At 43.6% G+C, this 18230-nt stretch overlaps 1 protein-coding gene across 4 annotated transcripts in view; it reads left to right on the top strand.

Annotated features, from left to right (window-relative positions):
• The window catches only part of USHBP1 (USH1 protein network component harmonin binding protein 1), a 77508-nt gene that overhangs the window by 44822 nt on the left and 14456 nt on the right, over positions 1-18230 (top strand). For all 4 annotated transcript variants that reach the window (XM_069962317.1, XM_069962315.1, XM_069962316.1 and 1 more), the window contains exons 9-11: positions 1583-1715; positions 2741-2999; positions 17509-17691. In XM_069962317.1, coding sequence (XP_069818418.1) covers positions 1583-1715; positions 2741-2999; positions 17509-17691 — 575 coding nt within the window. The remainder of the gene's footprint in view (positions 1-1582; positions 1716-2740; positions 3000-17508; positions 17692-18230) is intronic.

The raw sequence follows: 18230 nt of genomic DNA, 5'->3' as shown, positions 1-18230 counted from the left end.
TGATCTGCTAGATTGTCGCTCATTTACTAAACCTATACATGGCTTGATAATCATTTAGCATGGGCTGAACGTACATCGTTATGAAACGATCCTCTATGGATTTTACACAGTCTTTAAGTATTTTGTGCTCTTCACTACTTCAGCTAGTGTATATGATTGGGAACTGCAGATGGGACCTAGACTAGCAAGTCCAGCCCCCACCTACAATTCACAACTGCATAGGCTAGCTGTAGTGGCTAAGGGCCCTATTGCATGGAGCCATTATCTGCCAATTCTGGCAGATATCACTAAATGTAGTAAAGACAATGCCAAGGAACTGATCATCAGCTAAACAATGTCTTTCAACATGTACAAAAATCATTGGCCACCAGCCGTGCATCACTATATGTAATAGAGATGTGCGACTGATGGCTGATTTTCGTGCAGCAAGACGATAATCAAACCTTATTATAGGCTCTGTAAGCAAGCACCAATCTAGTAGATGGGAGATGTTTACTCAGGATGTCAGGCTGTGTAATGCGGCCCTAACACAGTGGGCAAGAGTGCACAGAAAGTGCTAAGTTCTCACGTTGTGTTATTAACACAACACAACACAATGAATGTGGGAACACACCCTGACACTCAGCCCTCCCCACACCTGTCTCTAGGACCTAGGAATCTTCCTCTGCATTGCAGCCTCTAGTGACATCACATGCTCAACAGAGGAGGGTGCTGAGCCATACAGCCAGGAGTGAAGAGGGGTACGTGCTAAGTCCCCTACAGTGAACAGCCATCTGTATAGATCTATGTACAGTTTACTTTTTTGCGGGGGAAAAATACAGTAGGGGGGCCCCCAACAAAATTGTCGCCCGGGCCTCCACCAACCCTAGTCTGGCCCTGCCCTTATGTCTGTGGGAAAACTCTGTATGCCTTTTATGTGCCAAGTCTTAAGTGCCCCTCTAATGGCCCAAAAGAAGACAAACTTCCATTTGTAAGGCCTTATTCTGTAATTTTGTCTGCAATGGACAAAATTAGTGCCCAACATATTCTGTAGGGCTATTTACACTATTTACACAATTTTTTGCAGACGTTAAAGATGTGATGTCCATAACAAAAACATAAGAACTGATCTGCAGAAAAAATACGGATTCCACAAGAAACGTCACAGGCTGAAAGTGATCATGTGACCTTTTTTAAGGGTTGGGCATATTTCTTTAACCAGTTCAACTTTATTAACTAGCACTGTACAATTTTTGTAAATCCACAAAAAAATACAGATTGCAGATGCACTACAGATGTTTTTTTTTGCAGATTGGGGAGGGGATTGTAGACATTAATGTATGGTCCACAAAAAAATCGGCCGTTGTATTGAAATAATGGCAGTTATATGGCGGCCATCCACTCAATTTCAACATTATGTGGACATAGCTTTTCTGTGTTTTCAATCCACTCCTGGTTTTGGTTTCCATGAGGACCTGACATGAGGACCAAATACTGCCTGAAATTTACTGTGTGTGAACCCAGCCTAACACTGTAATATCAGATTTGTATGATTTGACACTGTTACTGCTTCTAATACTGGTTCATACTGTTTCAAAATAAGGTTGGAAACTGCTGCCAAAAGACTTGGAGATAAAAACCAAACTATTCCTGATGGAGGTAAAAAAGATATTTCGGAGAGAGGGAAAGATTTCTGATTCCGAAACAAGGAAAACGGCTGGACAAACAGTAAATGGGTAAAAATAACTAAATAAATAAGTAATTAAAATTATATATATATATATATATATATATATATATATATATATATATATATATATATATTCCTACAAAAATAAAGTGATTTCAAGTTCTGCTGTTGAAACTCCCAACAATCAGCTGTAACTTTTTTTAAAGGAATCCGTCAGCACCTGGGCCCTACCTGAGGTTCTGACAGTGTGATGTGTTTGGCAGTCCCCTTGTGAGCATCTTACCTTTTGGTAATTTGTAAATAGAGTGGATTATGCTTGGGTCTCCTACTGTAATGAAGAGTCAAAGAGGAGTTGTTGCTCCCCTTTTGTGCCACACTCCATTCTCATGAGTGAGCACAGAGAGGAGAAAAGGCAGCTTTACACAACACATCATCCTGCAATCCTATCTCACTAAGTTCTCAAAGCAGCAATGATCTTTCTGACCTGTAAATCCAATGTTTTATGTGCCCATACAGTCTCCAAACTGCAGGGCTGGTTCTCTCCTCTTCCTGCTCACTCATTACCCTCAGACCTTCCCCCATCCTTAGTTTATATTGGACTCAGCAAACCCGTCTTCACTTTGCTTCTCTGTAATGAAGATGACTTTGCCTGATAATGAATAGATAAGAAGTGAGGGGGAGGCTGCAAAACAGCTTTTTGAGAACATAAAGAAAAGGCTTTTTGCCTAATGAAACCTATAACAGTTTCTTAAAATTGCTTATGCTATTGATTTCTGCAAAAAATATTTTAAATGACAGTTACATTTTAAGCATTTCAACCTTAAAATTTAATCCACTAGGCTGCTACTATAGATTACAGGGGGTTATATTCTGGCAAATACAGTATACCAAGGCTAGTATTACTAATAATACCAGCATACAAAGGACAAATATTGTACCACACCAGGACTACTGCTATTACCACCATATCATTACTGAATAAAATCCTATACTAAGACCTATATCCCCCTGTAAAGTGAGTGATAAAATCTTTGAGTTTGAGGCAGACATGATATATGATTTTTTTTTCAGCCCCTATGCTCCATGGCTCAGTAAAGAAGAAGAGCAGATGCTAAAAGATTACATTCAATCTCTAAAGGGGGATTTATCTTCCATTGCAATGTCAGACCACTTCATCACTGGTACTTCACATGCAAAACAAGTAACTCAGTGTGCTGAAATGATCAAAGTTAAAGTGGATGATGCAATTAGAAACTCACCAGAAGCTATACATTGTCTCTTGGAGAAACCTGCTCGAGCCCAGATCATGCAGGATTTAATGTTCACTAAGGTAAGGCCAAGCTTTCCTTACTGAAAGGAATTTATATAATAGAATACATGCAATTCCATGTTCGTGAAAACCCTGTCAAATGTTACTGAAGGTCTTGTTGTTAGTACCCAAATGGAATGATGATCTGGTACTGTTGCAATGATCCTGATGATGACTGCTCTGCTGTGAACAAGGCACAACATAAATTTGACAGACCCAGTCCTTTGCTCTGGAACACTTTTCTCAAAAAAGTCTCTACAACTGAGTCTTTATTTTGGCCCTTAAAGTTTCAGTCTCATAGTCTCAGCAGTAAGGCCTAGCACAAGCACGTCTATGCTAAGCAGTCATTTCCTGTCTATGACAACATTGTAAACTATCTATGGCAGTATTCTAAAGCTAGGATTAAACTGGGTTTTTGTTTGTTTAACGTAGACATTATAAAGGAATGGATGCAATAATGAATGGTAAAAATGTGCGCTGAATCTATTTCCCGTTGACTTGCATAATAAGAAGAACAGATTATGGCTATGTTCACACAATGTAAATTTTCAATTAATCACGCCCGTTGTTGCAAATTGCAACACTGACCGCGATTAATTAAAAATTTACATTGCACTGAAGTCAATAGAATCCTGGCTAGATTGTATACACATAGGGGGGCATTTATCAAGCTAAAAATGTGTATTTTTATGGATTAACTGGACCATCACCGGCAAATGCGTAAGCCGCACCAGGGAGCAGAGTCTAAGAGGCTGTTGGTCTTCACCAGCAAGGCGGGATGGACTTTCTGTGGCAGGCGACCCCCAGGTCGCTACCCCTGGCTTGGCTTGCTAGTGGCGGCAGACGAGGTGTAGCAGGAACAGCAGGCAGCTGGATTAACGGTAGTACCTGGATAGCAGTCACACCGAAACCCGCAGACTGCAGGAACAACAGGCAGGGCTGGGACCACAAACTAAGAAAGCATGCAGAGGCTTCAACAAGGCAAGGGCAGGACAGGTGGGGATATTTATAGTGACAGTGTGTTTGATGAAACTACCAATTAAACCTGTTACAGCTGATGCGCGCACAACCTCGGAGGCAGGGAAGCACGCAGCAGTTTAGAACACGGGATGCCCCCGCAGCCCTGACACACTGACAGTTTACACAATGTAGAGTGCGGCTCTGGGCACACTTTACATTGTGTGCTATGGGTAATTGGGATGTGGGCACACACGAATGCGCCAGTATCCCAATTCTAAAGAAATTTAATTCTTCCGGCCAGTGCTGCAGTACCGTCCGGGATGAACTTCACTAACACTGGCCGTTCTATGACATGGCCGGGTGACAGAATGGCCGGTGTCATATTGTGTGTGAACGCGGCCTACAACAGACAGTTTTTTCTTCCGTACAGAAATATGTCCCTAACCATGTTTTTCTATACGTTAAAGTTAAAGCGACTCTGTACCCACAATCTGACCCCCCAAGCTGCTTGTACCTTCAGATAGCTGCTTTTAATCCAAGATCTGTCCGGCGGTCCGTTTGGCAGGTGATGCAGTTATTGTCATAAAAAAAATTATTTTAAAATTGCAGCTCCGTGCCCTACGGGCATATCTGTGCCCTAACATTGCACCACCCCTCCGTCCCTCCTCCCCGCCCTCCTCACCATTAGGAATGCTCCAGGCAGATTGCTTCCTATTCCCCACCTGTGTTACCACAGCACATGGGCTGGATCTTTAAGACACCAGTGCAATGTTCAAACAGAAGTAAATGTTCCAGTGGCATTCCTAATGTTGAAGAAAGTGGGGAGGAGGGACGGAGGGGGTGGTGCAAAGTCAGGGCACAGATACGCCCGTAGGGCACGGAGCTGCAATTTTAAAATTAAATTTTTATGACAATAACTGCATCACCTGCCAAACGGACCACAGGACAGATCTTGGATTAAAAGCAGCTATCCGAAGGTACAAGTGGTTTGGGGGGGGGGGGGGGTCAGATTGTGGGTACAGAGTTGCTTTAAATGTACTGAATGAACAGAAAAAAAGCTCATTCTATTTTATGTCAACATTCTATGCCACCATTCTAAGCCTTTGTTCTATGCCAACACTTTAAGCGTACATTTTATACCAACATGCTATGTGAACATTGTAGTAAGCATACATTCTATGTCAACATTCTAATCTTAAGATCTATGCCAATGTTCTTGGTCGACATCAACATTCTAAGCCAACATTCTATGTCACCATTTTATGTAAAATTCTAAGATTACACTATATACCAACATCCTATGTCAACATTATATGCCAACATTCTGTGTCAAAATTCTTTACCACCATTCTAGGTGAACATTCTATGCCAACATTGCTAATTGCTTAAAGTTCTATGCCTACATTTTATGTCAACATTCTAATCCTACATTCTAATCCTAAATTCTATGCCTACATTCTATGTCAACATTCTGTGCAATACTTATAAGCTTCCATTCTAAGCCTACATTCAATGCCAGCATTTTATGCCAAGGTTTTAAGCCTGTATTCTAAGGCTATGTTCATACAGCGTAAAAGTACCGATGGCAGCAACGGCCGTACTTTGCACGTGTGGACTAGCCTGATGTTGTTCTATGGGATCCCGGCTGGAGCGTATACACAAGGTATATGCTCCGGCCAGGATCCCATTCGGCGCTGCAAACAACTGACATGTCAGTTTTCTGCGGCCGCAGTTCACTGAATTGACCTGTCAGTTCACAGATGCTCTATTGTGTGCTGTGGGGACTTCTGATGCGGGCGCGTGCATCAGAACTCTGCAGCTGGGAAGATAATCCGGCCGATACTGCAGTACCGCCTGGGATGATCTTTGCAGAGACTGCCCGTTCCATGACCCGGCCGGGTCACGGTACGGCCGGTCATATACGCCGTGTGAACATAGCCTAAGCCTACATTCAATGTCAAAAGAATATTGGCCTAAAATGTTGGCATAGAATGTTAAAGGACAACTCCCGCGGGACCCCCAAAAAAAACAAAACACAGACACACACAGACACCATACTCACCATCTCTCCGGTGACGATCGCCACTCGATTCGCCCGCCGTCCGCCTCTCCGTCGCCGCCGTCCGCCATCCAGCGATGTCTCCAACTTCCGGGTCCAGGGGATGGAAAAGGCTGCCAGTGCGCTTGCGCACCGGCAGCCTTTTCATTGGCTGGAGCGCATCACATGGCTTCCAGCAAGCTCAGCCAATCAGGGCTGAGCAAGCTGGAAGCCATGTGATGCGCTCCAGCCAATGAAAAGGCTGCTGGTGCGCATGTGCACCAGCAGCCTTTTCATCCCCATTCACTTTGCATGAAGACGCCGAGGAGGAAGAAGACCCGGACCGCCCCCAGCTCTGACGTCGTCGTCACCAGATGCCGCCCCGGAGAAGAGGACCGTGACAATCGTAATAGGTAATGTATACATTCCTTAACTTCCGGGGTGGGGGGTCGGGGGTCCGAAAGTGGGGGAAGGGGGCCAGGCCGGGTATTTAACCACATTACAAAGTTATATAACTTTGTAATGTGTGTTAAATGAGCAAAAAAAATTTTTTGTGGGAGTTGTCCTTTAACAATCTATGCCAACATTCTGTGCCAACACTCTATGCAAACATTCTTAGCCTAAATTGTAATTCTACATTCCAACCCTACATTCTATATCAACATTCTATACTAACATCCTTGGAATTTATCAACAGTGGATTTTTCTGTGTGTGGTCTATTACTGCTATCATAGAAATTGACTGGTGTACAATGTACTAATTTAGGAAAGCCTAGTCTATTTTCTGAGGATCGGGGACTGATTCTGTACATCCAATACTCTAGACGTCGACCTTGATGTTCTTGGCTGCTGGTCGGAAATAGCGACTGAAATGAAAAAGAAACAAGAAGAGGGACAAATGGGTCTGACGTGGGTTTAGGCACTGTGCATTCTGCAGATACCCAAGATTTTTTGGTACTGTATAGATTGTGGCTTAATAGAGTGCCCCATCCAGAAGATGTCTCCAATATTCAAAAGCCAGCTTGATAGCAAATATCTCTTTGTCTCTTATAAAGTAATTCTTGTAGTAGAGAAGGTCCTAGAGAAAAATCTGCCCAAAGCTTTGCCCTGGTCGTCTTTCTAGAATTCAACCCCTCCAGCCCTAACTGGTTTCTCTGTATCAGGGAGATGGAGTACTTTGGTTGAAGTGAAAGTGGATTTTAATTGAGAAAAGGCACTCTCTGCTTCCGGAGTCCACATGCACGGATTACTGCTCTTTTTGGTGAGAGCGACTACAGGAGCCGTTAGAGAGGAAAAGTGTTAAATAAATTTGCAATAGTAATATGCAAAACCAATGAAGTGCTGGATGACTTGGAGACTGACAGGACATGGCCAGTTTAGTACTGCAGACTTATCTGGATCCATCTGGAAACCTTGGGCTGAGATGATATGACCCAGAAACAGCAGGCTAGGTATTTCTCTAGCTTTGCATAAAGACTATTCTAATGCAAGTACCTGACAGATGATCACAGGGAGAACTGAGATTGGAGGAGAAAACCAAGATGTCGTCCAGATAAACAAGGACACACTTGTACAACATATCCCGAAATATATTGTTAATAAACTCCTGAAAAACTTCCGGGGCATTACAAAGCACAAAGGCCAGATATAGATATTCAAAGTGACCATAACGGGTGTTCCATTCATTGTCCCCACAAATATGGATAAGGTTATAAGCAAACCAAAGATCGAAGAGAAGATGAGTGGAGGCGGATAATGGTTCTTGAAGGCAATCTTATTCAGTCGGTAGGAGTCATCCGTGTACAGCCCCTATTACAGCTGCCAGCGCTCGTTTGCTCCTCATTCCCCACACGGGTTGGCAGCTAGTGGGCAAGTGCAAGGGGGTCGCAGGGACCGATGGCAGCAGACTGTTGCTATCTAAGTCGTATGTTACAGCTTTTATTACTTATTTTATATCACACCTCATGGTTCTTGTTTTGGTAAAAAGTCATTTTTATCACCTGTGGATTGGTATATGTGGACGGGGCCTCGCACCCTATGTGCCACATCGCTCCTCCCCCCCTAGCGCCACTTAGCCCCGCCCATCCATGATGTCATTGTCACATAGGCCCCGCCATTGGTGTGGGACAATCTAAGGGGGTGGGGCCTATAGCTTTAGGCTGGCCATTCCAATGGCTGCCAAGGGGGCGGGGCTAAGTGGTGCTAGGGGAGGAGCGATGTGGCACATAGGGTGCGAGGCCCCGCCCACATATACCAATCCACAGGTGATAAAAACAACTTTATACCAGGACAAGCACCATGAGGTTTAACCCCTTAACGACATCGGGCGTACCTATACGCCCCCGCAGGGTGGGCTTTAACGCAAACGGGCGTATAGGTACGCCCGATGTTTCCCCGATCGCTGTGTGTTCGCACACAGCGGTAGGGGAAGATGGCCTGCTATAAATCATAGCAGGCCATCTTAGCTTCACGGCACGGGGGTGGTTAACACCCCCCGTGCTTACGATTGCCGCTATAGGCTGATCAATTCAGATCAGCCAATAGCGGCGATCGGAACCTTTCCGGGTCATCGGTGACCCGATGACCCGGAAAAAAATGGCGGTCGGTGCTGACCGCCATTACTGTAAAAAGTAATGGTGATCGCCGTGCCGTTCACGGCGATCGGGCCGGTGGCACGGCGATCAGAGTCCCACAAAATAGTAAATACCTGCCCTGGACCGCTCAGCTAGGTGACCGAGGGGTCCAGAGCAGGTATTTGTACATTACTCACCTGTCCCGGGCTCCTGATCGGCGTCTTCCGGGTTCGCGGCGTCCTCGTCTTCGTTCGGGTCTTCGGCTTCCTCCGTGACGTCACGTTCGGCTTCTCTCGGCTATTTTCGGCTCCAGCGTCGGCTTCTTCCATATTTTGCGCTCTGCTGCCCTCTAGCGGCTGATATGTGTAATACACTTATCAGCAACTACAGGGATGTTCAGAATGTAGAAAAAGTTTTGTTTTGTTTTTTTCAAATTTTTTTTTTCTATTTTCCGCACCCTTTCGCCGCTGAGTGTTGATTAGCATCGCACGAAAGCGCGCTGCTAATCAGCAACTCCTCCTTTTTGGCATAGGGTGTTTTTTTTCTATATTCTACTGCCACGGTCTGCTTATAAGTGCCGCACATAAGTGCGGCATTTATCAGCAACTCCTTTGTTGGCGTAGGTTTTTTTTTTATACTTACTGTAAAAAAACACGTAAAAAACACTACATTACACCACACTACATTGAATAAAGTTTGACACTACACCACTACATACCCCATATACTAGTCCCCATATAAAGATGGCCCCCAGGGTGTTTTCGGTGTCGGACGCATACGTTATTATTGCCTCCGACACCGAAACAGCCAGTAAGGATGAATGGGGGGATCCTTCTTTCCTCCATTCATCCTCATCATCCTAATCATCCAGTGACGTGTCTGGGGGTAGTGTATCGTACGCTGACCCCCAGACATGTCTTTTCCGCCAGTACCGTCCCAATAAGAGATCACGGTATGGCGTGAAATTCTCCAAACTCTGTGAGCGTACCTCAGGGTACACTTACAGATTTAGGGTACGTGCACACTGCGGAATGGCAAAGGATAACCCTTTGTGCATTCCGCAGCTGGCACCCGCCGGCGGACTGATGCGGGCGCATGTCTCCACCCGTGTCATAGACTCCATTCTATGCACGGGCGGATTCCATCGTCCGTCCAAAGAATAAACACGTTGGACGGAGAGCGGAATCCGCCCGTGCATAGAATGGAGTCTATGACACGGACGGAGACGTGCGCCTGCATCAGTCCGCCGGCGGGTGCCAACTGCGGAATGCACGAAGGGTTATCTGTCGCGATTCCGCAGTGTGCACGTACCCTTAGAGTGTATGTAGGAAGGGACACCCGAATCCAGCCCCGAGATGCCCCCTCCCCCCCATCCTCGGAACAAGTGGGAAGATCGTCCGGGAACTGATCTTCCCACTGCTGGATAAAGGTTACCACCTGTACGGGGATAACTTTTATACCAGCACCCCCTCTTCCGGTCCCTCGCTGCCCTGTAGCTTGCGGCACGATCCGAACATATCAGAAGTAGTAATAGAGCCCTAATATTTAGCAGCCATGGAGCGGACCCAGCGCTTCTGGATATGAAGGACCCCGTATCGCACCAGGACAACATTTTCCAGGTGACGTCCCCCACACTGGAAAACAGGAGACCCCAGAAGAAGTGCAGAGTGTGGGGTAACAGGGGGATCAGGAAGGACGCCATTTTCCAGTGTGACACCTGTCCTGATCACCCCGACCTCTGCATACTGGATCGCTCCAAGGCGTACCACACGTCACTGGGGTTCTACATTATCTAAATTCCTTCCCTTATTCCTATTTCAGGGGTCACGTTGATCCGGGGATTATTCTGATTGCCATTATCGAGTCGGGAAGGAATTTTTTCCCTGTGATGAGGCTACTGTCGTCTGCCTTACGAGGGTTTTTTGCCTTCCTCTGGATCAACACAGGTTGAGTTTGATGGACACCTGTCATTTCCAACCTTATAAACTAATAATTGGCCCAATACCCCCAAATAAATTAGAATTGTCCCTTTTCCCCAGCTAAGTAGGTATGGCCGCCATTCCCATTAGAGGAGGCCATGATGCAATTACAAAGCCTCTGTGCGGCCAGGACAGTAGAAACCCCCCACAAGTGACCCCATTCTGGAAACTACACCCGATAAGGAATCTAACAAGGGGGGCAGCGGGGATATGGCCCCCTGGTGACGGCCACATTTGGGACGTGAAAGTGAAAAAAATTGTATTTTTTATTTTCTCGGCACATGTTCTACGTAAGTGCCCGTCACCAGTGGGGTCCATATCCTCACTGCACCCCTTTTTAGATTCCTTATGGGGTGTAGTTCCCAGAATGGAGTCACTTGTGGGGGGTTTCTACTGTCCTGGCAGCACAGGAGCTTTGTAATTGCGACATGGCCTCCATCCTCCATTCCAGCCTCTAAATGGCGCTCTGTCCCTTTGGTGGCTTGCCCTGTGCCCATATGGCACATTATGCCCACATGTGGGGTATTTTCGTACTCAGGGGAAACTACCCTACACGTTTTGTGTTCATTTTCTTTTTTAACCCCTTGTGGAAATGGAAAAAAATCAAGGCTAGACCAACATTTAGTGTAATTTTTGTAAAATTTTTACTCTAAATCATTAATCTTGTCATGATTTTTTCATTTTCACAAGGGGTTAAAAGATAAACAAAAACATTTAATGTGTAGCGCAATTTCCCCTGAGTACGGAAATACCCCACATGTGTACATAAAGTGCCATTCGGGTGCAGGGTAAGCCTCCGAAGGGACGGAGCGCCATTTGGTTTTTGAAGGCTGGATTTGGATGGAATGGATTTCGAGGGGCCATGTTGCATTCAAAAGGCCCCTGTGTTGCCAAGACAGTTGAAACCCCCCACAAGTGACCCCATTATGGAAACTACACCCCTCAGGGAATGTAACAAGGGGTGTAGTGAGCATATGGACCCCACTGGTGACGGGCACAAATGTGGAACAATGTGGCGTGAAAATGAAATATTACATTTTTTACACTATAATGTTGGTTTAGCCTTGAATTTATCATTTTCACAAGGAGTTAAAAGAGGGAAAAAAAACAAAATGTGTAGAGCAATTTCCCCCGAGTCCGTAAATACCCCACATGTGGACATAAAGCGTCATGTGTGCGCAGGGCAAGCCTCCCAAGGGAAGGAGCGCCATTTGGATTTTGGAGGTTGGATTTGGCTAGAATGGATGATGAACGCCATGTCGCATTTACAGAGCCCTCGTGCTGCCAAAACACTGGAAACCCCCCACAAGTGACCCCATTCTGGAAACTGCAGCCCTCAGGGAATCTAACAAGGGGTGCAGTGAGGATATGGACCCCTTGATGACGGGCACATTTGTGCCATGAAAGTGAAAAAAAGAAATTTATTACTTTTACGTCACATTGTTCCACATTTGTGCCCGTCACCAGTGGGGTCCATATGCCCACTGCCCCCCTTGTTAGATTCCTTGAGGGGTGTAGTTTCCATAATGGGGTCACTTGTGGGGGGTTTCCAGTGTCTTGGCAGCACGAGGGCTCTGTAAATGCGACATGGCGCTTGAAATCCTTTTCAGTGAAATTCAGCTTCCAAAAGCCAATTGGCGCTCCTTCCCTTTGGAGGCTCGTCCTGCGCCCCCTTGGCAATTTATCGCCACATGTGGGGTATTTCCGTACTCGGGAGAAACTGCGCTACACATTTTGTGTCTTTTTTTGCCTCTTATCCCTTTAAGAAAATGAAAAATTTAAGGCTAGAACAACGTTTTAGTGTAAAAAATAAATTTTTCTTTTTTCACGCCATATTGTTCGGAAAATCTGTGAAGCACCTATGGGGTCCAGATGCTCACCGCACCCCTTGTTACATTCTTTGAGGGGTGTAGTTTTCTAAATGGTGTCCCTTTAGGGGTGTTTTTTAGGTTTTGGCACCCCAGAGCCTCTGCCAACCTGAAGTGGTACAGTCAAAAATGACCAAATATAACGGAGGCGTTGAAATTCACTAGGCGCTCCCTTATATCTGAGGCTTGTGGTTGCGTCAAATAGCGTAATAGGGTCACATATGGGGTATTTCTATAAACTGCAGAAACGGGACAATAATTATTGGGGTGCATTTCTCTGGTAATAGGTTTATAATTATGAAAAATATTGGATTACAATAAAATCTCTGCACAGAAAAAAATTAAAATTTTCAAATTCCTTACACACTTAGCTTTTATTTCTGTGACTCCCCTAAAGGGTTAAAACACTTTCTGGATATGCTTTTGCAGAGTTTGGGGGGTGCAGTTTCTGAAATGGGGTGCTTTGTGGGGCTTTCTAACATACAGGCCCCTCAAATACACTTTAAACCTGAACAGGTCCCTAAAAATATCTGATTTTGAAATTTTACTGAAAATTTGGAAATTTGCTGCTAATGTTTTAAGCTCCCTATTGTCTAAAAAAAAATGAAAGATAGTTTAATAAATGCCACCAACATAAAGTAGACATGTTGCTAATGCTATTTAATATATAATTTATGTGGTATAACCACTTTCTGTATACGCAAAAAAGTTTCAAAGTTGGAAAAATGCATTTTTTCACATTTTTTCACATTATTTGGTTTTTTTTCATAAAGATTTGTTATGAGTATCGACTCCAATTTACCAGAAATGTAAAGTACAATATGTCACGAGAAAACAATCTCAGAATCAGCCAGATAGGTAAAAGCATCCCGAAGTTATTAATGACTAAAGTGACACAGGTCATATTCATAAAATTTGTCTCTGTCATTAAGGCCATTTCAGGCTCTGTCCTTAAGGGGTTAATATAAAATAAGTAATGAAAGCTGTAACATTTACCCTTTACACCTGTGGAGAGCAGTCAAAATGCAAATAGGGGGTGACAGTGTCGCTTTAAGTCTTTGCTGCAATAAATAGGTATCTGATAAGGAGATTTTGAAGGAGCCAGATAAGTGATAAATATTCACAGTACAGGGCTCATGTTACTATAGTAAGGGCCCTTTTACGTGGCGTTATGCAGTCCTGTGCATCAATAAAGCAGACTTTTAAATACATTGCATACCTCCAAATGTCTCTCTTTTGGAGGGACAGTCCCTACTTTTGAGCTAAGTCCCTCTGTACCTCTTTCCCCTTACATTTCCTTATTTTTTGACCTAGGAACTATGGGGGAGATTTATCAACAGGGGATTTTTCTAGGTGTAGTCTATTTCTGCTTTGGCATGAATAGACTGGTCTATTTAAAGTGCAATTTACTATCAGGGATAAGCCTGGTCTATTTTCTGTGGTGCAGATTTGTTTGGCTCAGAATTGTCTCTAAATAGTCTCAGAATTGTCTCTAAATAGTCTCATTGGCCCTGGTTCGCCTCCTAGGTAAAGAGCATTTTCTTCTCCCTTTCTTTTTCAGATACCTGCACGCAGAGGATTACGTCGGATTCGTTTGGACTACGTCGGTAACCAGCAGACTTTACTGTTCAATAAAATGGTCAACGAGGGGTGTGGGGGTGTTTTTATTTGAATAAAAAAATTGTCTAGGTGTGTTGTGTTTTCTTTTATTACTTTACACCATGGGTCTCCAAACTGAGGCCCTCCAGCTGTTGCGAAACTACAACTCCCATCATGCCTGGACAGCTAAAGCTTTGGATTTGGCTGTCCAGGCATGATGGGAAATGTAGTTTTGCAACAGCTGGAGGGCCGCAGTTTGGAGACCCATGCTTTACTGACTTAGTAGTGGAAGCTGTCTGATAGACGGAATCCATTACTAAGTCAGGGCCCAGTGTTTGCTGGTATAAAACGGCTAACACTAACCCCCTATTATTACCCCAGTACCCAATGCCACCAGGGGTACTGGGAAGAGCCGTGTGCCAGTAGTCCCGGAGCGTCAGAATTGGCTCTCCAGGACTGGGCGGCAGCAGGCTGGTAATATTTAGGCTGGGGAGGGCCTAAACCAATGGCGCTTCCCACCCTGGTGTTACCAGGCTGCTGTCGTTTGGTTTTTAACCTGGCTGGTTATGGAAAAGGGGAGGGATCCTATTAGTTTTTTTTTTCTTTAAATAAATAAACAATTAAAAAGAAAACACATAGGGTCCCCCCTATTTTCCTGACCGGCCGGGTTAAAAACCAGCCTGCTGCCGCCCAGTCCAGGAGCGCCAATTTTGACGCACCGGGACAACTGGCACCCGGCTCTTCCAAGTACCCCTGGTGGCATTGGGTACTGGGCTAATAATGGGGGGGTAAGTGTTAGCCATTTTATACTGACTAACACTAAGCCCTGACTTAGTAATGGATTCCGTCTTATATAGTAATGAAAGAAAATACAACACACCTAGAAATTTTTTTTATTCAAATAAAAACACCCCCACACCCCTTGTTGACCATTTTATTGAACATTAAACTCCGCCGGTCATCGACGTAGTCCAAACGAATCCGCAGTAATCCTCTGCATGCCGGTATCTGGAAGAAAAAAAAAGAAAAAACACAAGCAAAAACAAACAGCAAGTAAGGGGTTAACCCCCTGGGAGCCAGACTGTAACTCCCATGCCCATGCTGGAGATAACCCAGCTTTCCCAGCATCCTGTAAGGTTAACCCTTACAGGATGCTGGGAAAGCTGGGTGACCTTCAGCATGGGCATGGGAGTTACAGTCTGGCTCCCAGGGACTTAATCCCCTGGGGACCAGACTGTTCTGGCACTGCACCAGCAAGGAAGGGGGTTAAGTGCCCCCTTCCTTACAGGGGCAGATGCAATACGCTCTCCAATGGGGGGGTGATGATAGGGGCTGGGGGTTACCTGCTCCTGCTTCCTTGGCTGACCTGGTATGGTAACTGAATGGTAATGCATTGAAGTCAATGGGAGGAACGACTTCCAATGCACACAATGCATTGAATAACGGACGTTTTTACAGCGGTAAAAAACTTCCGTTTTCCAATGCATTGTGTGCATTCGACGTTCGTCCTCCCATTGACTTCAATGCATTGCAATTGCAGTCAGTTACATTGCGGCAAAAACGACCGTTTTTTAATATAAAAATGGCTGTTTTTTGACGTTGTGTGAACCTAGCCATACTTTTAAACAACGGTGGTTGTTTAGAAATAACATCCATTAAATGGCGGCCATCCACTAAATTTCAAAGCATCCATTTAAAATGACGCCCATCACACCTATGGGTGTGGCTTAATTGAAAAGTCAATTGAATCTAATGGTAAATATGGTGAAGGAACGGTGATAAAAAAAAACTGTGTGAACAACTAAAAAATAACGTCCGCTGTTTGCAATTGACGTCCGTATAGACAACGTCCGTTAAATAATACATTGTGTGCATTGAACGTCTGTCATTCAATTGACTTCAATGCATTGCATTTTAGTCAATAAAATCTCAGCAAAAACGGACGTCTTTTTAAATAGCAAAAGCAGCCGCCTTTTCTCTTTTTTGGATGTAGAGTCAACATAGCCAACTACTGAGCAAAAATACTGTGTGTGAACCAAGCCTAAAAGTTTAAATCCCCCCATTCCATTTTATAAATAAAATAAACAAATTTGGTATGGCCGTGTGCACAATTGCCCGAACTTTTAAATTATGGAATTCCTGATCATGCACGGTAAGCGGTGTAAGTGCAAAAACATGACAAAGCGCAAAATTACTGGATTTTTGTTTGCATCAAATCCAAAAAAGTTGTAATAAAAAGTGATCAAAAAGTTGCATATAAACAAGCAAGATAAAGATAGAAAGTACAGATCATGGCACAATAAATTACTTTTCAAATAGCCCCATAAAAAAACAAAAAAAGCAACATAAGGATGGTGATAGAACAAGTTGAGGAACCTTTAGGTTTTGTTTTTGTTTTGCTTTTTTAAAAAGGTTTTAATTTTTTTTAGAGCTATCAAGAAAAATAAAAGTTATATAAGTTGCCTATTGTTGTAATCGTACTGACCTGAGGAACATAGATAACATGTCAGTTTTGCCATTTAAAAAAGTGCATTTTTTATTATAATTTCAAAGCGCAAATCATTTTTCCTGGTTTTGCAGCATATTTTATTAAAAAATTCTATCATTGTAAAGTACAATTAGTGGCACAAAAATAAGGGCTCATGTAGGTCTGTAGGTTTTAAATAAGAGGAGGGGAAAACGAAAGCGCAAAAGCAAAAATTGGCTTGATCCTTAAAGCGTTAATAACAGATGTTTTTTGCCCTTATATTTACATTGTAGAAGCATAAATTAGGGGTGCCCTCACACTTTTTCTGGCGTTTTTCAGGCCAAAAAAAAGCCATAATAAAGCCAATGTCTGTTTTTCCCCATGCGTTTTTTAGGGGGTTTTTTTCTGTTTTTTTTTTCTAGCGTTTTTGACTTTTTGTATAAATTAACTTTTTTCTTTTCCCATCACATGACCTAGCTGCTGGACCATAAAAGGTGACAAATAACGCCATGGAAAAAAATGCCATACGCACAGCAATAGTGCAGAAAAACTGCCACTGAGCTTGAAAAAAAAAAAACACAATGGAGAGAAAAACGTTACCCCCCCAAAAAAGCATGTTTGTAAGGCATATCATAACATCTGGCTACTGCCGTTTTTGCAAACATAAAAAAGAATGCCATGGGGTTTTATTTGCGTTTTTTCCAGGAGTTTTAAGGCAGTGTGCCAGCCTAAGGCTAGGTTCACACAACGTCAAAAAAGGTCATTTTTATATTAAAAAACGGCTGTTTTGCCGCGATTTAACTGACTGCAATGGCAATGCATTGAAATCAATGGGAGGACAGACGTCCAATGCAATGCGGTAAAAACTTCAGTTTTTCAATGCATTGTGTGCATTGGATGTCCATCACTTCAATGCATTGCCATTGCAGTCAGTTAAATTGCAGCAAAAACGGCCGTTGTTTTTTTAATATAAAAATGGCCTTTTTTGACGTTGTGTGAACCTAGCCTAAGGGAGAGGAATTTTTACATTTTTTTTTTTTTTTTAGAAGAAATTATCTGAACTAAAAGCCAGCCTGCAGCTTCTTCAGACGGAGAAACATGCTTTGGAATTACAATGTTTAACTCAGGAAGAGCAAGAGAGAGCCTATACACTTCTCCAAGAGCATCTGCAAATGGAACAGAACGAATGGATAAAGGAAGAATTTGACAGAAATAGGACAGACAAACAGGTAATGACAATTGTGGAACATCAAGCAAGTTGGGGTTCAACAGCTGGGAAAATTACTGAGAATGATGGGGTCCGAACAGGGGTTTCTCACAGGGGATTTTATAAGATTAATTTCTAATGCAAGACCACCTTTCTTGTAAAAACCTGGAATGTGTCCTGACTGTTGTGGAGATTAATAAAGCTTCTAGCTTTGTGTTTTAAGGGAAACTATCAGCAGATTTAAAGACTTGTCGTTTTTGCTAAATCTTCAGTTTAATTAATATGTAAATTAGGCAGTTTGGTGCACTGGGGGCAGTACTATAGCCAAAAGTGTACCAATCCGCTGTGTCTGCCTCCCCTTTCTTGTGAATATTCATCAGAGGCAGCTGGTGGCCATCTAGTGAACCAAACCTCCTAATTGACAAATTAATTAAACTGAAGATTTAAAGGGGAAATATCAGCAGGTTAGACAAAACTAACCTGCAGATAGTTCCCCATTGCGCAGGAGACACTGAGGATGAAGGTATGTCTCTTACCTTCAACCTTGATGCTGTTCCCCTG

The sequence above is a fragment of the Dendropsophus ebraccatus genome, chromosome 3 (assembly GCF_027789765.1).
Source record: "Dendropsophus ebraccatus isolate aDenEbr1 chromosome 3, aDenEbr1.pat, whole genome shotgun sequence".
NCBI lineage: Eukaryota > Metazoa > Chordata > Amphibia > Anura > Hylidae > Dendropsophus > Dendropsophus ebraccatus.
This window is presented reverse-complemented; position numbering and strand designations above follow the sequence as displayed.